Source organism: Cygnus atratus, chromosome 7 (assembly GCF_013377495.2).
Source record: "Cygnus atratus isolate AKBS03 ecotype Queensland, Australia chromosome 7, CAtr_DNAZoo_HiC_assembly, whole genome shotgun sequence".
Taxonomy (NCBI): domain Eukaryota; kingdom Metazoa; phylum Chordata; class Aves; order Anseriformes; family Anatidae; genus Cygnus; species Cygnus atratus.
In genome coordinates, this window is record NC_066368.1 from 3,077,327 (window position 1) to 3,102,825 (window position 25,499).

At 48.4% G+C, this 25,499-nt stretch overlaps 1 protein-coding gene across 4 annotated transcripts in view; it reads right to left on the reverse strand.

Moving 5' to 3' along the window:
• Positions 1 to 17,792, reverse strand: part of DOCK1 (dedicator of cytokinesis 1) — a 284,156-nt gene extending 266,364 nt beyond the window's left edge. For 2 of the 4 annotated variants that reach the window (XM_035547636.2, XM_050712018.1), the window contains exon 1: positions 17,637 to 17,773. In XM_035547636.2, the coding sequence (XP_035403529.1) occupies positions 17,637 to 17,682 (46 nt within the window). In that variant the 5' untranslated portion in view covers positions 17,683 to 17,773. Of the gene's footprint in view, positions 1 to 6,526; positions 6,543 to 17,636 lie in introns of those variants that run through there. The other 2 variants (XM_035547635.2, XM_035547637.2) reach the window with 2 other exon arrangements.
• Positions 17,793 to 25,499: the final 7,707 nt, after the last annotated feature.

Consider the following 25,499-nt stretch of genomic DNA (forward strand, 5'->3'; position numbering starts at 1 on the left):
AAAACGCTTTCTTCATCTCAAATCCGATAATCAGTTTAGCCCCGAGTGCACGAGCAGGGCACAGCCAGGAGGGCCCGTGAGGCCTAATCGCAGCACGAGGACAGGCCCAGCCCCAGCTCCCCGCTCAGCCTCCAGCGATTTGTCGTTTGCCAGAATTTATCAAATGCCAGCTTACGGTGTTAACAATAATGAATACACGACACGCTTCGTTGGCCCCTTTTCTGAGTTGTATTCCTCTTGCTGGAGTTCAGAAATAAGTAAATACATCTGAGTGCAAAACTGAAAAGTACATGAAACGAAAAAGATAGGAAAAAGCAACAAATACAAAAGAGAAAACAGGATACAGCGCAGGATCCTAAAGAATACAGGAGAGGACACTCAGGTAAAAATGTATACAGATCAAGCGGACTGCAGTACTAATAGTAACAGTATTTAATGAAGGTTTTAGAAAGTGATGGTTTTATTGACATCAAAACAAGCCCAGCTAGCTATTCCTGTTTCCTTTTTTTTTTTTTTTTTTTTTTTTTAACTTTTTCATTATTACAAAGAGATAAATCCTCGCTGCCAGGTGTCTGGAGCAGTATTTCAAAGCCATAATTGCTATTCCATGGCAGAAGAGGATTCTGTGAGAAAACATAAACCAAAATTAACATTTTGAACTGTTCTGGGCAGAGGAACATTAGCAACAATGACTGCATGGCACGCCTCCTGAACAGCAGTGCAGGGGACAGGCTGTTTGATCCCACTCGTGGGGAACTATTTCAGCTAAGGTTTTGTGAGCTCCAGAAAGACAAAGTCAATATGAACTCTTCCGACCTTGGATAGTTAAAGCTCAACAACTAAATCCAGTATCCTGGTCCTTATTTAGCTTTCTTGGACATCCTAGCTGTCACCGGAGTTAAGAGAACCAGTGGGTGCTCGGTGTGTCCAGAAACGAAGCCATTGGAAACCTTTGCCTTTGGGACCCTGAGAGCAATGTCGCTGCCTAGTACCAGGCCCCCAAGTCGGGAAAAATTCACACCCTGACAGATTAAAAACAGTTTAGTACCAAGTTCACACTTCAGCTAACCATTTCTCAAACATTTAAGCTGAACAACATTAAGGATCAAAGGCAGCCAAGAATAAAAGACATTAAAATTTATGCCCAAGAGTGCTAACCGCTGCCTGTCAGAGTGAGGAGGGCCACGTAACGTGAACTTCACTGTAATGACCAATTCTTGTGACTGAAGATGACAAACAGCCATTGAGTGGTAATTACTACCCACGACAGCTCCCACTGACCTCAGCTGAGCGAGCAGTGGCCATGGAGGGAAGGCCTATTAAAAAAAAAACCACACACACAACCTATGCGAAAAATGTCTACAAAGTCGAATTTTTAGCTTGCAGCAGCACTGATAGACGGTGAAGCAAACAACCCAAATAACTCTGAAGTGCATTTCACCCCTACGATTGCAAAACAAGCCTTGAACTACACCGCATGCTCCCATGCAAGCCAGCAGCTAACCCCCTCCAGGGTGAATTTTTATGCAGTCTGACATCAAAAGGTGTTATGACAGATCGAATGTTTGACTGGAGCAAACAGCAATGCTTTAATTAAGGAAAAGACAAAAATTGGAGGAAAAAGGCATGCAAGCTGCATGCATACGCCTTGTCTGATCAACTGTACACTGAGTCACCATTTAAAACATGAAGTACATGAAGTACAACTTGCTTTAAAAAAAATGAAAAAAGTTTGCTTAATTTGGAAAATCCAGTTCTCAGCACGACAGATTTTTAGCTTGGGGAGTTCTAAGCTAAACGAAGCATTAGGAATATTTGCACCATCTAACTTCAGGCTTGCCCATTGTGCTTGAATTATGGATCAAGGCTCAGTGTTTGGAAAGCCAGTTACGTAGCCGATAACTTAGCTTCTAAAACGTTTTTTGCTACAATTCACAGCAAGGAACACGGTTACTTAAGCACCAAAAGATGCGTGGCTAACACCTAGCCAGCGCAAGTCAATCTCCTGGTTACCACGGTCTAACACAACATCCCGATGCTCCTCTCCCCCACACAGACTGAACCGGCACGACCGAAGAAGCTCCTTCGCTATTGCAATTAGATACCCCCGCTCCTTACCGTGTAGAAGGATACTATTTACAGTGTGTTTTCTCCTTACGGGATAGGTTCACATCAGAGAAAACTTAAGCAGCCACGCACAAGAGCTACCAGAAGTAACGGCAGCACACCAAGGCTGCTTTGAGCCATGGACCCCGCTGCCGTTCCCCAGAGGCAGCACAGAACCAGCTCAAGCTCTGGGGACCCCATGCCACCTCCCGCAGCTCGGGGACGGTGTTCGGCATCAATGGGGCACCAGGTCCTTGTAGCCCTGCTGGTGGCAACTGGCTTTAGGTGAGCTAGGAGAGGAGGGCAGCTCTGCCTGGAGAAGACCTTTAAAAAGATGAAGGAAGGGTTAAGTGTGATGCCTCTGGCACGAACTACGTGCCTCCCAGACACCTTTATCTGACCACCTATTGTATTTACACTAACATTACTGTGTAAAGAGGATGACGTTTTCTTAAAGTTGTAGACAAAGAACTAAAGGGCTCTCTTTTCCAGTCCTAAGCATCGTTAGCTACGACTGATCTCATCTACAGCTGTGGGAGCCTACTGTATTTGCCAGGTCATACCTGTGGAGCACATTTCCTCACCAACCCGATCACAGGCATGCCTCTGCTGGCTTACAGACAGAGCCTACAGTGACAGGGAAAGCACCTTGACTTCAGAGGGCACACCGATGGTGAATGAGGAACGGTAGGACGAAGAGAGGAAGCAAGAAGAACAAAGTCACAAGTGCCCAAAACCATCCCAAAGCCACCTCTCGCTCGTACTGAGCAGGATAACAGGTCCTGTGTCTCAGCACCACAGATCTCCTCCTCCTCGGCCGAGCTCTGTGTACAGACCGCGCAGCTCTCCTGGCACAGATTGCTGCCTTCACCGTCCTCCTCCTTCCAGCGCAACAACAAAGCAGGCCTACACGAAAGTACTGAAATGCCAAAAGCAAAGGATTAGTGTGGGCATTGAAAGAGCAATTTTTCAGCGCTACGAGTTGATAAAGAAAGGAACAACGAATAGGGCATTACAGTAATTGCACTAAAAACCCATTTACTATTCAAGAATAGGAAACAAACACCTCTGAAGAACTGCACTCATTAATCTGCACGCATTAGAAGAACGAGGAGAGCGACACTAGAAGAATGAAAGAGAGGTGATGGAGGAGAAAAGGTAAGAAGCAAACAAAGGTAATCCACGGAGAAAGCTTTTCTCTGTATGAGAGCTGAGATATCCAAGATACCATAAAAATGTTACTGTGCCCTGGAATTACTTCACCTTAAAGTTTGTATTACACATTTCACACTTGGGAAGGAAAGCAAACTGTCATTGCCATATTATCAGCTTTATTTTATACTCTTAAAAAAAATCCCCCCACGAAATAATTATGTTTTTCCAATTAAAGTAAATTGGAACTAGAGACAGAAGTGAAGTCTCCTGTAAATCTTTTAGTACTGACAAAATAAAAACCCTGAAGGTTTTCCTCAATTTTCTCTAAAAGAAAGCGATACTTTTCAGTATTACAGAGACTCTTTGGTCCCGTTACCTACCCTAACCAGTTTCCCATTTTTACAGCTGAAACTAATGAGGAAAGAAAACCCCAGAACTTTACAAACCAGGCTTTGCACCTAGGCTTTGTTCAGGACAACCACCTCCTATGCACATTAACCGAGTGCAGGTCTTCCCCCGTTACTGAAGTCACCCCGTACGCTGTCATTCCAGCCTCACCAAGTTGGGTTCACAGTTCTTCCTCAGGATTTCAGTTCTTTTGTCATCCAAACATCCACAGGAGGTGAATTTCATAAACAAAGAAGTCAGAAGCAGCTCTTTAAGCTTGGAAGGCCATCACCGAGCTCACGAAGACCAACAGCTAGCGGTTTCTCCTCCCCAGAGACGCGCTACATCTCACTGAACTCACCGACTGACTGATCACAGGTAACTTGCAGCAGAACTACCCTATAAATCCTGCAGGTGTAAGCAGATAAGGACCCATCCTCTTGTTTTCCCTTACAAAGGGGAGCCCGTTCCTGTTCCCCCTCACCCACCTGAGCAGTGAATTACCGAAAGCCGCCCCAGTGCAGCTGGAAGCCGTATTCCCAAGCAAGTCCAGTACCGTCCCTCCACTGTGAAGCCACAGGGAAAATCTGCAAGTTTTAGAGAATCCCACGCCTGTACTCTGGGACTGCTTAAACAGAAATCCCTGCAAGGCAGTCTGCCTGCCTTCCTTCTCAATTTCAGACACACGGAACACTCAAGAGGAAAGAAAGCCAGCTGATTCAAGTCCTGTTGTTAATTTACACCACGCACGCTGTACCTTCCCCTTTTTCCACGCTCAGACACCTGGTTTGTATTGGGAGGCCCCAACTTCCACTGCTTTTGTGGTCCAAATGCATCTGACAAAGTCCAGCACTACAAAATATTTCGTACACAGTGCATTCGTTATAAAACACCACGCACTACAGCCGCCTTGCCACACCTCAGCGTCATCGCAGCAAACTCGCTGACTTGTGGAGGAATTCGCCCTGTCTGTAGAGGAGAACCCAAGCCCAGGTGCAGCGGCGGCTGTCGGCTGAGCACAGGCTGCAGAAAGCCAAGGGCCACCCGAGCCTCTGTAAGCATCACTGAGCACATCGGGTTCTGTGCCAGACGGCAACACAGGGGAGCGAGATGTTTCGCAGCGCATCTGGTCCTTACTGCTCCCTAGCACGGCTTCGTAAACTGGGGAGACTTTGTAGTGCCAGAAAAAACAACACTGAAGACATTTTCCTTCCAGAAGCATAACCACCCTGTTGCTGCATCCTTCAGGCAGAGATCACGTAGGAGAGAGTAATTCACTTCTTCTTTCTGTCCTAATAAAAAAAAAATAAGGATTCTGGATCTATTCTAGATCCTTGCACGTTCTTGGTTTTGCTACTCCCATTTTTGAAGACGAACGCCTTATTTTAGGGAGTTGAAGATGCCAACTCTTACCAGCTTTCTCCCTCCTCCTTCCTGATACTTAGCCCGTATTCAGAATACTAAAAAAAGAGAGATCGTTATTGACTCTAATGGCATTAATGATGTGCCATAACGCAGAGGTAACCAGAAGCACAACCAAGAACACTCAAATCAATTTTTACTATTAAGTCCACTAAATAAAATAATAATACGCAAGAAGCAATCACACCACCCAAGCTCTTAAAATGCGTTTGCAGAAGAGCAAGATGCCAATGCAGACAAACAGGAAACGTGATCGAGAGGCAGACGTCTTGGCATCCGTCGTCTGCAAGCACAGAGTCACAGAGCAAGTGAGTTTTGACATTCCCTCGAATTTCCCGCACTTGGACATTGCTGTGCATACAACGCGTTGAAGTACATGCCGGGCACGAGAAAGCAGGAAGAGTTACGCACGGGCTGGGAGGAGGAACTAGCTCAGCTTTCGGTCAGTGCTGGCACAGGACCAAGCGCGTACGAGCCAGCGATGGGTCAACGAGAGGCGGTTTCATTGGGCTGCAGCGGCACGGAAGGTGGGAGACCTAAGGCGGCAGGGCGGCAGCTCCCCACCCGCAAAGATCCCCAAATGCAATGATTTCTGCCTTAAAGCCAGTTGACAAGAGGGCCTATGAGCCAGGCGCAGAGCACAGACAGGCCCTTCACTCCTCTCCACCCCGCGCTCACAGGGCACAGACCCCGATGCCGACCCACAGGCTACCAGCCCGGCGTGCAGGCGGGGACATCTCACTGCCCCAACCTGCACAGAAGCTGGGCGGAAGGCCGGCAGCTGCTGAGGGACACAGCCAGCTCCTTGGCACCCGCCGCGCACGGGATGAGGCAGGACCTTTCGTGAAAATACCCTTTCCCGCTCGCTGCTGCCACCCCAAACCCAGCAAGACCGAAGCCCAGCCTTCCCCACGTGAGGATCCTGCCAGAAACAATCCACGCCGTGCTCCCTGCAGCCCTACCTGAAGGTGCCTGAGGCACCAGCCCCGTTCCTTCCAGCTCTGCCCCTTACCACTGCAGCAGGTCTCTGTCGCGCCAAGCATATGTTCGTGAAGAGGGTGGCTTCTCCTAAGCATTTCGACAGCAGTGAGCTTCGTGTCACAGCTATATTTTAACAGTCATTTCGATGGACTATAAAAATCAAGTTCAACGCAACAAAAACGCTATCGCACTACTATGGAAATAGCAAAAAAAATAGCCCCTGCAAGACGCCATTCACCGCAGTACAGAGCTGCTGATGCAGAGCAAAAAGCCTCAAGCAAGGCGAAAATGAGGCGATGGGAAGAAGGCTTCATTTCCTACTGTTCTTCCTCCTCGGTATTTCTACCGGGAAACAACAACATCGAGATTCCTCCATCGCTTTCTCAGGAAAGTTTACAGAGCGGGAAGGAGAGGAGAAGGCATTCTGAGCTTTTACACATCAAACCTCACTCAATTTGTTTTTGCTTGCCATCACCTTATTTGTCTCCCAGTCCTTCAAGCTGTCTCCAGCAGCAAGTACAAAGAAAGAGCACGGATCCGCAGTCAAATAATCCCCGAGGAACTTGTTCTGCTTTCTCAGAAATAACAGCCAGAGAGAAGAATTACCCGCTAAGAGCTGTAGTTTGATCCACCAACACTTTTGCTTTTTCCCAACAGCTAGGCTACTGCAGAAATACGCCACGTGGTATTTTTCCTCCGGTTGTATCTTACACAGGAGTTAATGTGAAAGCGCAGCCACGGATGCTGGTCAACCAGCACTGAATACATTAAAAGATAAGAGCGGCATTTTGCAAAAACAGGGAAAAATTGTTTTCCTCCGAACCAAGAAGAAACCACGTGACTCGGGCAGCTTTCAGGCTAGCAGAATTGGCTTGGCAGCTAACCCGAACAAAGAGCCACTGTCTGATTCACGCGGGGCTTCGGGGCCGGCCCTGCTTGCCGGCAACGTGCTTCCTCTCGGCGCTGCCACGGGGGGATTCTGCGCAGCCACACGAGCTCCGCGCTGCCCAGGGACAAGCCTTTTAACTCACGCTCACGTGTGCTCATGCTGGAAGAAACAGGGAGAGGAAAAACCCAGCTGATAGGGTGTTTCTGGGTTTTAAAGAGTAGGCTCGCTTTTTCCTCCCTCCGTAAATCAAACATACAAACCTCCTGGAAGAAAGGAAAAATAAAGCTGGGGAACCCGTGAAAGGTGTGCCCATGCAAGCCCAACTCCTCACTTCTCCGCTCAGCGGGAACCTGAACTTACAGGCGCAACACTTAGCGTCAGCGCGAGCTCACCTGGCTGCTCTAAAACCCTCGCCCGTCGAGTTCGAGTCCCTCCAGCCCAACAATCCTCCACAAACCCACCGTTGCTCTCCCCTGATCTAGAAGCTGCCCCTTGCTGTACGAGCAGCCCCAGCTCGGCGCGCTGTGTACCGAGGGCAGCACGCCTGGCCTGGAAGCCCACCAGTGACCCCGCCGCTGGGCAGGTCCCGGCGGCGGGCAGGAGCCACGAACACGCTCCCCGTCGTGCTGCGGCCGCAGGTGGCGGTGGCGTTAGATCCACGCGGGGCTTGCTGCATCTACTCCAGCACGTCCCCAGCCTGAGCTGCGGGAACTCCGATTTAACTGGGTCCGTAAATAAACGGGGGCCTCTTAGGGCAAGGTACTGATAAAAATCTGTTAACGCATCGCTTCAAGAATACTTTCAGCTGGAAGCTCAAACGCCGGCCGAACCACAAAAACTTCTAAAAACGTAAACAATATCACAAGTGAGCCATTCTCCTCACTTTTTTAGGATGTGCTCATCTGGCTGTACCCAAACAACCGCCTTTTGTTTTCCCTCTAAGAACACGACTCAGCACAAATTACTTCGGGCACTCCTCGAAGACTCACTCGCTTCTCCAGGATTATTTTTTCCACCTAAAACCTCGCTAACAAGACCCTCCCCTGTGTTACCAGGCTTTGAGGAGCTCAGTGCAGCAGGCACCCTGACTCCACGACCAAAAAGAAAGAGTGAGCACTGCTCCGGGCACGCTGCGGGGAGATGCCGCTTTAACCAGGGATTTGTCACCGTCACACCAAGACCTGCACGTGTTACCCCACCGGCACAACTCAGGAGAGACCAGAGGAGAGCAGGGTCCATCCTCAGTGCCAAGATCCCACCTCAGCAAACAGCAGGGGACTCTCCCTGACCTGTCCAGAGCTTTACCGGTCCCCGAGCTCTTTAGGGCAGCGATGATCAGCACTAAAGCCAGCCGATCTAAAGGAACTGCAAACGTTCCCTTATCCGGAGAAATATCTGCATTTTTTTTTTTTAAATCCCTGTAAATCAGCAGTTACAGTGAAACGTATAAGAACAAAACGGACAAATAAACAAAACGCAGCGTTAAACACCAAGAGAATAGCTGGCTTCTCACCAAACCCCTGCGGCTGCTGTTTTTCCCCCTTTGAGTCACACGCTACGGAAACTACTGCCTAAGACATACCTCCGTGCCACAAAGCTCTCCTCATCTCCAGCCACTGGACTTCAGGGCACGAACGACCCCTTTTCCCATCAGAACATCTCAAACCCTGAAAACTCTGGGAAAAGGCTCTCCCCCTACTGCCCGCAGCCCTGGCAGCGCCCTGTCACATCACTACGTGCACTTACGAAGGACCCAAGGCTCGCAAACGCAGCAGCTGGCAGAGCCCAGGCTTACAGGAGCTCGGCGCTGCTCTTCGGCTTGCTGCTGCCCATCGCCCGGGAAGGCAGCGAGCAGGAGGTCGTCTTCTTTCTGCCTGCCGGCCAGCGAGAGCCACCTCGAGAGGCGCAGAAGCTGCAGAAACAACTTGAGCAAAATCACACTGGGGTGGGAGACGGACTGCCAGCAGCTAGTGGCAGCCCCAGCGGGCTGAGTCGGAGACTGCCATGCTACAGACACGCAGAGCGACTCTTATTTGGGGTGCAGGTCTAACCAGCTCCAAGTCTAAACTCGGCTAAACTAAATATATATATATATATATTTCCCTCCCTCCCCCCGTCTTTAAACCAACCTACCGATGATGCTAGCAGTAAAACAGTTGTTTTAGTTGCACCACTTCGCCTTTGTGTTGGGAATTTCATGAGACTGCTCCACTCTTGGTCACGGCAGCCCCAGGAAGGGCCCATGGGAGACGACCACCATCTAAAAATCATGATACAAGAAACCGGTAGGCACGGAAGAGGCAGGCAGGACAACAGTGGAAGGTGAATGAGCGCATTTAGCGCGCACGCATAACAATTCAGCCTCCACGTACAGTAAAAAAAAAGGGTTTAAAGTTGGTTCCTGGAAGAAAAGCGAGCAGCTCTAATGTATTTTCCATCTTCCCTAGCTGCAAATCTCCGAAGACAAACCCCATCTCCCAGCGCACAGGGTGACACCGCTGGGTGAGCGGGCAGGGAGGAACGCCAGCCGGGCAGCAACGCGCCCCGTGCCTGCAGGAAGCTGGGGGTATTTGTGGGTGAGGACAAAACGAAAGAAAAAAGCTAGGAAATCAGTAAAAGTTAAGAAGCGTTTGCCATCAAAAACGTACCGAGGAGAGAAAAAAAAAAAGAAAATAATAGACATACAAATTGGGAAACGAGAAGGTTCTCGTGTGTAGGTGTGGGCAGCTCTGCACCACAATCCTGCTCAGCTGACTTGAGGCAGGCGCTGCCCTGGGCACAGCACCGGAGCCCCCGGCCAGATCGAAGGGCAGGTTCCGGGCAGCACCGCCTCACAGCGTACTACACGCCGCGACACAAGCACGGCTGGCTGTGGGTTGGACCTACAAGCGAGCCCAAGATCATCGCCACTTTGCTGTTCTGCCAGGCGACCTCCCCCGTGATCACAAACTGGGAGGAAAAAGCACAGAAACCAACAGCAGGAGCTTGTCCGACCTCTTATCTTGGGACAGCAGCCTAAGATTTAGGCAAGAGAAAGTCTGACGGTTCCCACACACCCTTATCTGCGACTCTTCCGACTAACAGCGACGCCCTCAGCCATATTTCTACTTAGTAAAATCGCAGCGCAACTCCTCCGCGAGCCATCGTAAGGCATCCGAGTAAGCGCCTGGATAACCTGCAGCCTTTCCAGGGCCACGACTTGTTCACCGGGCGCAGATGCACAGCAGATCTCTGAAAGCACGCGGCCTTTTAAGTCGTTCGCCATCTGTGCCAGGACTTGGAAGCTCCGCCATCAGCAGCCGCTTCCATCTGGCCCGGCGCTGAGACGTTTCCTGCTCCGAGGGGCGCCGCAGAAGACTCGGTGCCCCACCAGCGGCGCTCATTTCGCTGCATCTCTGACACGCAGCCTTTGCTGCGAAAAACGCTACATGCGCACCGTGCCGGGGCAGAAACGGCTCGGTTCCCCAGGCAAAGCACCCAGCTACGCTCGCTGAGCCACTCCCTGCTGCCAGCAGCTCGCCCGCAGAGCGGCTGGGAGGATTGCGGCTACGGTAAAGGCTAAAGCAGCAGCTGGGGGGCAGGCACGCTGCTAGCCACGGGGCTTCCATCGCCCTGCGTCCCTGCTCCCTTCCACTCACTCCCTTCAGCCCCACCAAGGCATTTCAAGCACCACCGCCAGCAACGGCCATCTTATTTCTTCTATCACTTATTTTTATTCCACATCCAGAGGCCAGAGAACGCCTCCCCCAGCAGCAGCAGCTCAGTTCGGGAGGATCGGGCACCGTGAGCTCCTCGTCCAGCACCAGCTTCCTCCCTCCCGGCTGCCCCGCCGCGCTCCCTAAGCGCACGCTGCTCGGTGACGTCTGGCTTCAAATCCAGCAGTGCCGGGACTTCCGTGCTTTGTCCGGAGGGAAAGGAAGACACACGCAGAGCACGCACGAGCTTCCAGGAGGCGTTTCCATGCCTTAGCAGCCTCTCGGGTGCATGGCAGCGCCGGGGCTCTGCATTTTGTGGTCCGCACGCTCTCCAAACGCCGAGCACCAACCTTTTCTCAAAGATGCCACTTTTCCCAAGCGGCTCGGGAGCCGGGCCGCCGCGCAGCTCTGCTGGCACAGGGCGAGGAGTTCGCCATCTCGAGCAGCACGGCTCCTCCCAGGGAGAACAACGCTCCTCGCCGCTGCCAGCGCCGCGCCCGCGCGTCCCCGGCGCTCCTGGAACCGCTGGCTGCTCGGGGAAGTCTTCAAGCTCAACACCGACTAATTCGTCATAAAATTAATTAATTAATTTGTATCGAAACCGTTAAAGTGACGTAGGGATGCGCTAAAACTGCGACAACAGCACAGATGGGCAGAACGGAGCGCCAAGCAGCCAGTGCCCACCAGCACGCTGACCTCGGGCACCCGGGTCCGTTCCTGTTCGTACATCACACAGCGCACCCACACTTGGTCCTTCTGCGGGGGGACGAAGGCTTCTTGCTCCTCCAGCCCCCTTCGGTAAAACCAGCCACAAACCTCTGAGAACACCTTACAAAAGGGTTTATGCTAAAATAACATAAGGAGCGCTCTAAATAAAGCAGCTGGGCTAAGAAATACTATACGGTATTAAAAAAACCCGGTCTCATGGCCACTAGTTAGTTCAGTTGCTCATCCATCTGTTTGTTTTGTTACGTGTATGGATGGCTCCGTGACTGCACACAATGGTCCTCACCCTAATTGTTTCCGTTTAGTTACACAGCTACATGGAGCAGAAAAATATTTCAAGAGATAGTTCGTATTTTGCTGATAGAACACATTCAGCAACTGCTGCTTCTGGTGTCACGAGTCTTCACACCAAAAATCAGATTTAATGCACAAATTATACAAACGTGGGAAGACTGATAACGCCATGAACGTAAGAAACGCTTTCACAACTACAGCCCCAAAACGTAGATAAAGTTTCGCAGTCACAAAAATTATCTTTGTGAACATTCTTTTGGTTTCGATAGAGCACAATTTCAATTTTCCTCCGAGCTAGAGGACGAAAACTCCCGTAACTCATTAAGGAATTCATTAAAACTTTATTAAAAAAAAAAAAAAGACTACTGTTAGAATAGCTCTGGGACCTACCACGGGCAAGAAAACGGGATTAATGCGTTTCCAAGCCTGAAGAAAAGATAGGCTCAGCTCCCAGGTAGCGTCGGTGGCCCGGCAGGGCAGCGGGAAGACCTCCAGGAGGAGCAGACCACGCGTTTCGGGGGGCTGCGATTAGACACCACCGGCTGCTTTGTGAGAGCTTCCGACGTGCAGCGAGTAGGAGAGGAGGCAAGAGCCCGACGTGGTTAATACAGCAAACGCTTCCAAAGTGGATTAGCACAAGCTCCTCGTTTGAGCTTCGATTCATTCGTCTGGGTCGGCTTTCAGCCACTTACCCGAAGCGAGGCACACCTTCAGGTATTTAACGAGACGTATTGGATTTCAGTCCTGGTGGACTCCTGAAGGATTAGAAAAAGCATATCCTGCACGTGGGCCACAGCCAACGCTGGCCAAACTCCAGAAACGCAACTATTTCCGAAAAAATGCTTCTCCCTGTGCTTGCAGGCTGGAAGAAAGACTTCCTGGCGATGTTGTCCTGGCTTCAAATGGCTTTCTGTTTACTTCCCCCTTTCCTCAAAGTTTTGCCTACGTACAAAGAAGATGCGGTTATTTCACACCAATAAATACCAAGAAAGCTGGGCCAAGTACGCCAAAACCAGGACTGCGTCAGCGTGCCTAAATCTAACGTTTATGGCACGGAACGGCCAAACAGGAGGACTACGGCCACCACTAAGGCACTACCTGAAATTCAGGAACGGTTTTTGCCCTGAATTCACACCAAACCAAAACCCTTTGTCAATCAGGGCCTTGTCCTACTGTCACTCCACACTCGTGTATGACATAAAGCATAAAACCTCATCGTGCGAAAATTCCCTCTTCCCTTTTCCTTCTAGGAGCGGCAGCATTCGTTAATAGCGGATAAACTCTTAGAGCAACTTGTGGAGTGGAATCAAGGCTCTGCAACGTGCCCCCAGGAAGTCGGCTCCGTCCCCATGGTTTGTAACAGAAAGCTCCGGGGTACCTTTCAGCACCAAAGTACGACAAATTTCTGTAAAAGCTCTTGTAAAAACTCCACGAACCTTCCAGACCAGACACGCGTTAGGCTCGCACATGAAAGAAGGCCTGGGCGGAGCGGGTGGTTTAGCGCCCCTATAAAACGGCACTGCTCATTAACTGCTCCCACTGCAAACCCTACAGACTTTCCACTGGCAACGCCGAAGCACACGAATGATTGGTAATAAACAGCTGAAGCTCCTGCCTGCTGTAAGATGGCCTTTCCATTAGGCTGCCTGGCACTTCTCATGTCGCTAGGTATTTAAAAATTAGGGCCAAAAGCCAGGGCACTACAGCTAACGATAAATAGGGCATCGATAGCTATGGCACACACAGAACACACAGATTTAGTAGCGTCCCGTGAGAGAACATGAGTGAGGAAAAAATATAGGTTTCTGGTAAATCCCTAGAGGAATCCTTTCTCAAAATTGTCCTGGTTTGCAATTTTCCAGAGGAAAGCAAGGAGAGGAGCACGCGATGGGGCTGCCCAGCACAGGGAGCAGCGGCGAACCCGTGCCACAGGCAAACGAAGGCAGCTGGCCCTGGAGCAAGCACACGTGGACGTGGTGCCATGGCTTAGTGGTGGGACTTGGCAGGCCAGGGCGACGTCGAGGTCCCTTCCCAGCCCTGAGACTGTGCCCCAGAGGGCAGGGAACAGGAAGGCGTGGGGCAGTATCGCGCGCAAGCCCCAGGCTGGGCACACAGAGGGGTATGATGTCTCTTGGAGAGTGGTTCTGCACGTGCTTTCTCGAAATAGCAACGCACTGATAAATACACGAGCAAATACCGCATATGCGCACGTTTCCTCTGCTGGTTTTGGAGGTCACAGCACTGCTGGGACAAACCCACCGTGCACAGGTACCTACCCCTGACCGCCCTTACCGACAGCTCCGAATGTCACTCGGAAAGTAACATCACTAAGACACATCTCCCTTGACTTCCTGAAATCCATTCCTCCTGTTTTAAGGCATGAATCTGAAAGCACGAGATCAGCAGCTCTCGCTGAAGAAGGGAAGAAGTCTCCGTAAGCCAGCAGCCACCACAGCTGCAGACCGCAAACGCTGCGTTTTGTGCAAACCTGCAATCTGTCCTCAACAGCTCCAGCCCCTCCTTGCGCAGCAGAAACAAAGAACCAGCACTCGCTTGTAGGAGTTGCCGTGCTTTCAAATGGCATTACTCTTACCAAATTCCTGTCCCCCCTTTCAAAGAGCCATCACAAGGGCACACCTGAGGTTGCACGCCATGCACGCCTTCGTAACACCGCTCCATCCACCAACTCCTTACAGCACCCACTCAGAAATAATAATAATAAAAAAATCCTTCTGCACATGCCTTCTGAAAAGCCATCCCAACTCCAAGAGGCACTAAATCACCCTGACCTGGAAATCTGCTGATGTCCCGCCTGTTTCAAAGCATTCAAAGCCAGGCCAGTCAATTCCCTTGTCACAAGGCAACCAAAACTGACCAGCAACAAGCGAAAACACACCAATTCCCAAATGGTGGGGCTTGCAGTAAAATCAATTTTGTTCGTGCTGTGGGTTTTGTTTGTTTGCTTGGTGGTGTTGCTGTTCATGTTTTTTTTGTTGTTGTCTTGCTTTAACAGTGCAGGTGGCAACGCGAACCCTACACTGAATTCTGCCCATGTGGGCAGCTCGCAAGGTCCTGGCTAAGGACCGAGACCTACAGACGCCATCTCAGGTACCTGCAGCGCCCCGTCCACCTGGGGAAAGCCCGAGTGCACCCATCTGAGCCACAATCATGGGATGAGAGATGAAGCAGAGCCGCACGTCAAGATGAAGATGAAGGACGGACGGCGTCAGGAGTGGAGAAAAGCTGTTTCAATGAAGCCGTTCGTTTTCCTGTTCCAGAAGGCTCCCGCACGTGCACCTCGTAACTCCAGCGCCCCGCTGTACCCACAGCCCTCCCCGCGCCGAGCCCCGGACCCTCTCAGGAAGCGGCGCTGCGTCACGCTCACAACTGCCCGCCGAGATAAGGCGCGTGCTGGCACGGCAGTGCTCCTCCTCGAGGGCCGGCCGCTCAGCTCGCGCCTATCCTGGACGTCCAGCATCGTCTGGGAACTCTGCACCGCGGGATGAGGCTGGCCGAGCACGAAGAGCACTCTGCAGAGCACTTGCACCCGCTGCCCTGGTAATTTACTCCAAGCACGTCTCCGCAGCAAGCCTTGGGATGTTAAGAGAAGTCAGCTGTGCACAGGACCACGCTGGTCAAAAGGGAAAAGTCACACACACATCACAAACACGTAAAAAAGCTGTACGGGTATCATATACACACACTTCTGAGCTTCCACAGCGGCACCCCGGTAACATACCCCACAAGTAAAAGCCCCCCGCCCGCTGACTTCCACTCGTGCTTCAGCGAGGCGCACACACGGCACGTACCAGGGCTGGGCGTCGCTCAGACGGCAGCTCAGGAACAGCCCCACTCGGGAGGGCCGATGTTCCTGTCCCGCTGTCAGACCACGCTGCGCCCCCGTCAGCCTCCAGCACCGACCGGGGCAGATCGCTGGGAAGGAAACTCCCTTGTTGCTCCCCTCACCTCGCCAGCGCTCACCGCTTCTGCCCCGGGACCGCCTAACTTCTGCACTGATTCCCCACAACCTGCAAGTTTCACGACTAACCGAAAAACAAAACCCCTGAAGTCTCTCCGGGCACAGAAGCACCTTTTTTAACTACACGCAGGCATGTAAAATACACGTAGCCAGGCGGAATATTAATCTTCATCGGGAGGAAGTTCAGCGACGTAGAAAAGAGGCGATCCTCTCCAAAACCCGCATTTAACGCCTAACAGGGAAAACTGGTGTTCAATTAACTTCAAATCCCATTTAATCTCCTTGCAACTCTACGTCTCCTTTCAACTCTCACACCCCGCAGTTCATCAGAGAAATACTGACACTAAGGATCATCCTTCCCAACTAACTTGAAGAAAAAGAAAAAACTATCAGAGAAGAAGCAAAGCTGTTACAGAAACATGACAAACCTCCCAAGAGCAGCCGACACGAACAAAATGCAGCCCGAGCACCTCTCTGCTGAGAACCCGGAGCCTTTTCAAGGGTTAGGGCTTCAGAACACTTCCAACACAAAAACAATCTTGTGCTTTATGAAACCAGGAAAAAAAAATAGGATTTTTTTTTAATTATATTTAAGTCTAGTTCACTCACTACACATCCAGTTTCCCACATGGGATATCCAAAGATAATTAGAGTTCATCCCAAAATGAACAGATGAGCCACCCAGCTGCTTCCACACCTTCCTACTCTCACCATCCCAAAAGCAGCTCCTGGATTCTTGGCATCCCCTCGGCCAGTCCCAGGTGCCAGCCCTACAACAGGGCACTTGCCTTCCAGTGTCACTGGGTTTACAACGCCACCGTATGCTGTCTGTAGGGCAGCATTTCAGGAACACCCTACAAGCACACACCACGACACAGGTGTGCGGGCACCTAACGAGTGCCAGCCATCCGCAGCATTTCTGCATCCCTGGCACTGAAGTTACGGCGCCCACACCATGTAACCGGCCAGCGAGGACTCGTTTGTCATTTAAGAGTTACATTTTCTAGGAATGTACACACAGAACTTAAAATTAATCCCTGAAATTCACTTGGGCTCTACGCAGACCCACAAATTCCCTTTTCCCTGCTCAAGTTGTTTACGCCAGGCTTAGCCGTGGGTATACACAGAAACTAAAATCGCTCTTTGCATCTAAATCGAGCCGAGGAACCGAGTGGAAAACACTCCGTTTCTCATTTCCAGCTGGAACAGCCAGGTTTGGTACTTCCTTCCCCAGGACAAAAGCTCTCACTCGTGCCAACTAAGTTTTCTCCACAATCCCCCAAAAACCGCTCTCAATAAAACGAAACACCCCGGGACGGAGACGGGCCTTCCCGGCAGCACGCACTGCAGCTCGGCTCTGTAAGTGGCAGAGAGGCGTTTCAGCCTCCGGCAGAGAACAATTCCCCTCTGTTTTGGGGGGCAGACGAAGCAGCGGACGAAATGGATCCTCGGGAAGCAGCACACAGGGGAAGCCCCTGGATTTTCCTGCAGATCGGGGTGCCCGCTCCCCTCGCACACCCCGGTTTTGGGGATGCGGACCCCGCAGGGTGGGCTCAGCTGCACCTCCCCACCCAACGCCCAGCTGCGGGACGGGGCGCACACCCTGCATAGAGAAAAATATACATATAAATATATATATAAATACAGCGGTGCAGGGCTAACTCTACGCCCTCTCAGGTCCCCAGGGCTCGGTGCTCGAGGAAAGAAGAAGGAAAAAGGAGAGAGAAAGAACAAAAAGCAGCAACTCGGCGCGTCGGGACGGCTCTGGGTCGGGCTGCCCGGCGCTCCCCAACTCCTCGAGCCCTCAGGGGCTGAGCCCCCCGGGCCGGGGGCTGCAGGGCTGGGGCCGACCCCCGGCCCCTCGCTGCCCGGCGAGCCGCAGCCCCCGGCCCCGAGCCCCAGGACGAAGGGGAAGGGGCAGGGGCTGAGGCCGGCCCGGTCCCCTTGGGCTCGGCGCAACAGGCGGGCGCGGGGCCGGGGGGGAGGCGGGGAGGGTCCTCACCTACGCCGTATTTTTCCTCCCTTTTGGTGGGGACCCAGCGGGTCATGGCGGAGCCCGGGGAGGGGGGGCGGCAGCCGGAGCGGGCGGGGATGCGAGAGCCCCGCTCCTACGCCGCCATTTTCCAACCGCGGGACGGGAAAACTTTCTACCGACGGCGGAGTCATGTGGGGCGGGCGGGGCCAGCGGCATGGCGCCCGCCCGGGGACACGGGGACGGCCCCGGGCATGGGGGGGGAACCGGGGGGCCCTGAGGGGTCCGTCCTGCCCGGCCCTGCCCTTCCCTGCCCTGCCCGGCGGTTCCCGGCCGGGCCCCTCCGGGCGTGCTCCCCCCCGCTGGGGAAGCGCCCCCGCCGGGGAAAGCGGGCCGAGGTGGTGCCTCGCCGTGGGATTATCCGCCGGGCACCTGGCCTTATTAACTCTGCTGAAAAGTTTCTTTTCCCACCCCAAACCAGCTGTGCAGGCGGCTCTGTGTAAAGCCAGCGTGCTGGCTCTGCCGGGCCGGGCAGGGAGAGCGGGCAGCCGCGGTGGGAGCAGCCCGGTTTGCCTCAGGACGCTTAACTCCTAAAAAGTCACCGATTTGATGGGTACTTCTTAGCTTCTGCTCTGTTTTCTGGCCCTGGGGCCCTCAAGGGTTTATCATAGAATCATTAAAGTTGGAAAAGACCTTCAAGATCATCTGGTCCAACCATCAAATGCGTGGTTCTTCCCAGAGGATCAGCCCTAAAGCAAGGTTTCCACTCGTTTCGGACCTGCAGGGTGTCCGTGTTTGGGTATTGTTTTTAGGAGAACACCGTTCCTGAGTAAATCCTCATCTGTAATGGTCAAAAACCTCCTGATTTCTAAACCTAAATCAAAAAACTGGTCTAAACCCAGCCTCTCCTGGCTAATTAGCATGGAATAATTTGATTACAAAAGAATAAAGAATGGAAAAGATCTTCTTGATCCCAGTCCCTGCGCTCATGAGAGTCTGAGACCCAGGTTGTGTCTGCACTGAAGGAGAAGGCTCCTACCGCACATTTAAGAAAGTAAATGGTATCTCTTTGAAGATCGGGGCTGCACATCTTTTTCTGCACATACCATCTTACATCACCGGGAATGCAGAGGGTCAGTTTCAATATCCCAGGCTTTGAGGTTGAGTATTCAGCTCAAACCTCTGAAGGTTCCTCTTTCCACGAACCTCCCCTTTTCCCATCCTTGTGATTTGTTTCCCATGTCACCACCTACACATTCAAACTAATCAGGATTTCATTGCTCCTGTCCCGCTGAACTCAAAGGCCGTGGTGATAGACCCAGTACCTTCATGCATTATGCCCTGGAGAGAGAAGATCAAAGGGTTTTCAAAGTCAGCTTCTTGGCTTATCATCCTTATCCTGAATTAATGGGTAAATGATTAGACTCTTACCAAAGACAAGTTACAAGTGAGCTCTTTGATTTAACAGGTTTATTTTTTATAAAATAAATCAAAGTGAATTAACTGAAATAATGGGCATACTTGTTCTGTTCTTATAGTCATCTTTGTTTCTCTGTGCAAGAAAAAGAATGAGTGAAACGGAAAAGCAGTGCAGCAATAGTATTTATTTCTAGTCATGAGTACTTTGCAGTTCTGTACGGCCTCAAGTTGCACCAGGGGAGATTTAGATTGGATATCAGGAAGAATTTCTTCATGGAAAGGGAGGCTGGGCATTGGGACGGGCTGCACAGGGATGTGGTGGGCACCTCCCCAGCCCTGGAGGTGTCGAAGAGACATGTGGTGATGGTGCTTAGGGTCCTGGCTTAGCGGTGGACTTGTAGAGTTAGGTGGTGGTTGGACTTGGTGATCTTAAGGGTCTTCTCCGACCCAAATGCCTCTATGACTCTAGAGGACTGACACATTATTTTCTGTGGTGCTACCAAGAAAATACCTGCTGCAAAACTGGAAAAGAGGCAGCTCAGGCATTAGATGGTTTAGAGATCTTTAAGACTACTACTTCAATAATCTGTTATAGAGAACCTGATTTACTTTTACTTTCATTTAGGTTGCTGATAACGAGGAATCACTTCCAGGAACACCATGGTAGCTTTGCAGATACGGAATGTGACTATGTGATACCAGGCAGCACTGTGATGTTCATTTTAACCTTGAGATAAGTTTAATTAGCTCATAAAGTGAGCTGTTGCTATATGCTGTTCTTCCAGAGCCCCAATATTCAAATCTAAAATTTAATCTGGTTTGCTTTTTTCAGTGTTGAAGGGTGCTGAAAGAACATGTGTCCCCTCATGAGAAATGTACTGCTGACAGCCTTTCTTCTGGTGTTAACTTAAGGGTTAAACTGAATTCTTATATAGGTTGGCACCACTTTGTTTAAGTGTATGTGTATATATGCATGACATGGGAATTATGTATACCTATGATTATGTTCCTAAGGTGGGAAGTACCATTTTCAAGAAAACGAAAATCAAAAAAATTTTTACATATGATTTTTACAGCTTTTACATACGAAATTCCAGTTCTGTATTGCAATAGCAAAAGTTATTTTGATGTCAGTGAAAAAAGAGGGTTGTCCGATTGTCTGGTAATCATCTGTAACACAAACAACATGAGTAATCCCAAGACCAACATAAAGCCCCACTGATACTGAATGAGGTTCTATATTCATTTTATTATGTTCCACATTTTCATTATAATGAAAACTTGTTACAAATGCCATCAAAATTTTGATAGCCAGTAAAAAATATTCCTCCTGGTTCACAATGCATAAATATCCCAATGCTTGTTTTTACAGCTAGGGGAAAAAAAAATCATGGGGTAGGACTATAATATTGGGAAAGTAAAAGATTTTTATTTTTCTCCAGCAAACATAATATAAAGTATCCTTATGAAAAATATTTTTCATTAAACTGTAAAGTGTTTTAGCTGACATATTTTACATACTTGAGCATAATATGTTTCTTCACACTGGGCATGTATGTTTTTCATTTGCAAAGAGGAAACTGAAAAATGCTTCTTTTTTTTTAAATCTGAAAGCTTTATCACATCATTATGTCAGCTCTTTGGATTCTCACCTTATTTTTTTTTAATGCATCCCATGGAATTGGAGGCACTTCTCTTGGAGCAAAGAAACATTCTTTTTCATACCATTAACTCCAAGAAATCCAAATGCAGCATTTGGCCACAAATGATACTTGAAATGCATGTCAGAGAGATTAGGAGTATCTTTGGAAAAGGATGAATGGAAAGAGAGCAGTCATCCTGCATGAAATATATTTGCAATAAATGAGAGAGACTCTTTAATGTACAGATGCAATCAAGTTGTATTTCATACTTACTGCATATGACTACACAAGAGGAATGTTTGTTCCATCTCAGTTAAGCATCGCTCTTTTTTGTAATATATATATTTTTTCATTGTCAAGCTATATAGGTAAATTCAACATTTTCAGTCAAAATATGTAAGTAGTTATGCTACACATACAATGCAAATTCCTTTTGGAAATATTCCTCCCAGGAGATGACGTGGAGGATTTATAACATTGTATAATAAATAACTATTTTGCTTTTCTATTTCTCTTAAATGATATTTTGCTGGAAATGTTTTGTTTCCACTTGAGATGCTCGTCATCTACATTTTTCTATACAATTTGCATTTGGGGTGAATGACCTCTATGTCAGGATCATTTCTGTGACGAATGGCTACCTACGTTCCATGTTTGGGTGTACACGGAGTTTTTTATACCTGATGGAAAGGCACTTTTTAAAAAGTACTGTTTTGTTACAGCGTATTGCTCTTGATCAGAATGGAAATAAAATTTAGTTTATGAGTTTGTGCTACAAAAATGGCTTCAGCCTTTTAGCCTTGGTCTTACATATACCTGATAGATGTATGATTACCTTGGGGATCTCTTCCAGGTGAGCATGGACATTTTTCAGGGAGAATTAAGAAGTCAAAACTGAATTGCCTTTGACCTGCTTGTTGGCTTCAGCCTGACAAGGTGTGGCATTTACAAACCTAGACTGAAATCTGACAATAGCTAGAGAGAAGTTTTGTGCTCTTCTGGGCTTCGCCCATCTGGTTTATAAGCATGCCCAGTCATCTTCTCCTTTTATTTTTATGGAATCATTTTGACTATATATGGGTCTGTCTTAAGCTTTTCTTCTAGCAGAATGACACTTGTGATAACCAGCATGCCAGATGCTGGACTTCCGATTTCCAACAGAAGTATTCAAGAGATGCTGGACTTCCAGTTTCCAACAGAAGTATTCAAAGGCACTATTTGAATTGATGTAGCGGTATGTAGCTCCTGTGGCATGCAGTGCATTCATCACACCAGTTTAGTACCTTTCCGATGGGTTAAAGAGAGCACCTCTCCATCCATATTGCTGATTTTTAATCAGCATTTGCTTCCTTCTTGCATTTTAATTTTTATTTTTACAGACTATGCGACCATTAGGAATATAAAGACAGATTAATTATTTTTAAGTTCAGAAGAGAGATAAAGGTGTTCATTTATTAAGTAAGATTTTTGATTAATCTGTCAATGTTTTAGCCTAAAAAATGAGGCTGAAAGTGACTGTTCCATAAATTATTCTCCATCCAGAATAATGTAGACTGTTCTTACTGTATTATACTGAAACAGATATAATGAACAAAACATCTTCAGTGGGTTTGATGCTTAAATGCAAATGTGTGAACATCTCCTAGTTACTCTTTATAACTACAGAAGGGTTTCCAAAGTGATGTATTTTAGGAAGGCTGTCATTAGCATAGATACAGCTTAGTTTATACCCTGGTAATTCATCTTGTGCTCCAGAATACAAAAAATCAGATGAGTTTTACAGAGCTACAATAAATATAAGTGGCTTCATTTCTACTCAAGGGGAAAATCTGTTTTCTGATCATACCAGAGAGTAATATTTTACATTCTTCAGAGAAAAAGCAAGTTGAGACTTTATGATGGGTCAGTCTCTTCTATCCCTGTGCGCTCAGCACAAATACCATTTACAGTTGTAGTACATCTTGTTCTGGAAAAAGAATAGCGGGCATCATCTTAGGTAGCGCGTATTTGATTGACAGTGTGGATTTTGGACGCTGGCGAATTAGCTACCTTTGGGCAGGATGGTTGCCTTGCCAATGCGAACTTTCTCGGCAGGGTGTCAGAAGGGCACGCTGCCTCTTAATTCCCAGTGCTTGCGGCTGGTGTAGGGAGCAAGAGGAGCTGAAGCAGCGTGTTTACGGTACGGCCACGCTGGTGAGGAGAAACGTTTGTTCCCACGGGACCATGGGAGCCTTGGAAATAATGTTAGCAATTTCAGGTTTATCCAACTTCATTGCTGCCCAAAATTCCTCCTAATCTGGCTTTAATTTTTGTATTCCCGACTGAAATATGGAGCAACTACACTAGCGATATGTTGCATTGGTTCCTTATAGGAACTGGACTTTAACCCTTACTTAATAGCAGTGTCCTCATGCTCAAAAGTACGTGCTCAGGAATATCACGGTAAATTTTGCGGCTAAAGGAAAGAGTAGTACAAATGACTGCAAAATATAAGCTAAAATAGAGTTCACTGTTGTTTAGTGGCAACCTGATCCTCTGTGCAATACCTTTAAATAACTAACAGTGTAAGGTTTTATGTGTCGGGCTGTTGTTTGGTTGTTTGTTTTTGTTTGTTTTGTTTTGTTTGTTTCTGTTTAGTATTTAGTGGTACTTTTTTCATATGTTTGATATTTATAACCTAAATGAGGTTATGAACTCCAGTTACACGCTTTTAAGCAAATTCATAGATAAGAGGCAAAGCAAACTGCTTTATGTAACAGCTTAGGGAAGAATCCTTCCCAGAGACCGATTGCCTTCCTTTATAAATTCCAGCAGGTTTGGGTTTACAATCTAACACATTGTGTTCAAAACAGTTAAGAACAGTTTTCCAAAAAATAATGAGAAAGATATTTTCCGGTAACTGTATTCTGGTAAACTCATTTTTATTGTAAGGTAGATAATGATCAGATAGAGGAGTACAGCTTGAGATGAAAACATACATTATTCCTGCTCAGAAAGCACTTATGCGGTACCTAACATTTAGAAAGCACTGAACAAATATTAACTCTTTCTTGTGAGACAGAAAGGTGTCCTTATCTCCATTTGCAGTGGAGAGGCAGCTAAGCTAAGGCCAGCTTTTTAAAATGTGACAAGCATTCAAAAATTGAGAACCTCAAAATACCAGACCGCTTCTGTCACACCTCTTGATTATGTGATTTTCTGAAGGCCAAAAGTGACACATTAGCCAGGGCAGGGTTAGATTTCATAATTTCCTCGGTCTGCAGGCAATGTTCCCTCTTGCCTTTTGATGAACGATATGAGATGACAATGAGAAATGACAATGTAAGGACATGATGTACTCCCACCTGTTATAAGGGTTGAGAAACTGGTTACTGAAATACCAACTATTTGGAGCAATAATGAAAATGATTTTGCAGAAAAACGCCTGCTCCTGGGCAGGATTCAAAGACATGTCCTGCACGTCTAAAAAAGCGTTAATGTTGAAAGAAAAAAAAAATATATATATATATAAATTAAAAGCTTCCTATTAACTTTTTATCATATATCCTTTTGAGCCCAGTTTTTGCTGCTTTGCCTTGCTTTGGCTTGAGTCCTGCAGCCCAACCCCTTCCAAAGGGGTGATGGGCTGGGGACCCCCTCTTCCCAGCTGTGTTAGTGCCACTGGCCCAAAAAAAAAAAGCATTCAAAAAAAAAAAGCATCCGTGTTGAACCGTGTGCCTCACGACTGATTACATTGATTAAAGTAGCTCAAAACAGCTTCTCCAAAATGAAGTATTGTTTATTGACCTGGGACCGTATAGCAAGCAAAGAAATCAACCACTTGCTTTTGGTCTTCTGTAAATGTTAGCCTTTTCTTCCAAGTTTTTGTTTATTTTAGCTCAGTCAGAAAGTTTAGAAGTGAAGCTTTTTTTAAGTTTCTCTTTCCAAATATACCCCCCACAGTTAGTAGCTCACACTCTTTTAACTTTGAATTTTCCCTGTCTGTATTACTGCACATATTTTTAGGAATTCCGATGTAGTATCCTTTCGACTACTAACATCGACCGTTAGCTGAGAAACAGAAAACAGTTTGTGACCAGGTTCAGCACGACAATGTTGAACTTTTTTCAGTCGTAAATATTCCCTCTGAAACCAGCAACATTTTTTTTTCCAGTCGCGTAGGATCCGGGATCCTGGAAGAGTGGCGACTTGTGCTACCTGTGCTCCGTACGGGTCCCCCGTGGGAGGCACCTTCAGCTCCCCACGCCGAGCACGGGGCTGTTTTGCAACTGTGCTGCAGTTGGCTACGGCACATCAAACGGTGCTTCGCTACTCCTAGGAAAAAAAAAAAAAGAGCAGATATAACTCCGAGTGCCTTCCTTTTGTCTAAGTTAGAAAAACAACTCAAAATTCTCTCCTGTCATGCTGGGAAAATGTCACTTTTCTATTTTTGTGAGGACACTGCACTTGGATGAGTCAAGTACGGTGAGGCTGGCTTCTGTATTCAGGAGCTTGCTCTGGCTACGCCGAAACTTCAACTGGCAAACTATTTATGAGTTGTCTGGAAACAGCGAGTGGCGAGCCCTGCTCCTCGCTCTGTAATCACCAGTTGTTGGCGTCACCCCGAGTAGCTGCACACAAACGTGGACAGACAGCGGTGGTGAAGGCAGCGCAGAAGTCCTGGTCTGAAACGGAGGAAATCCTCCTCCTCATCACAAGCCTCCACCTGAAAAATGATGGTTTGCTCATTTGAGAGAGAGAAACACTGACGAAAGGAACCATTACCCGGTCCATCCTGAATGTTCTTCATCTGACTGTCTGTATATGAATATGTAGGTGTATCTATAAAACA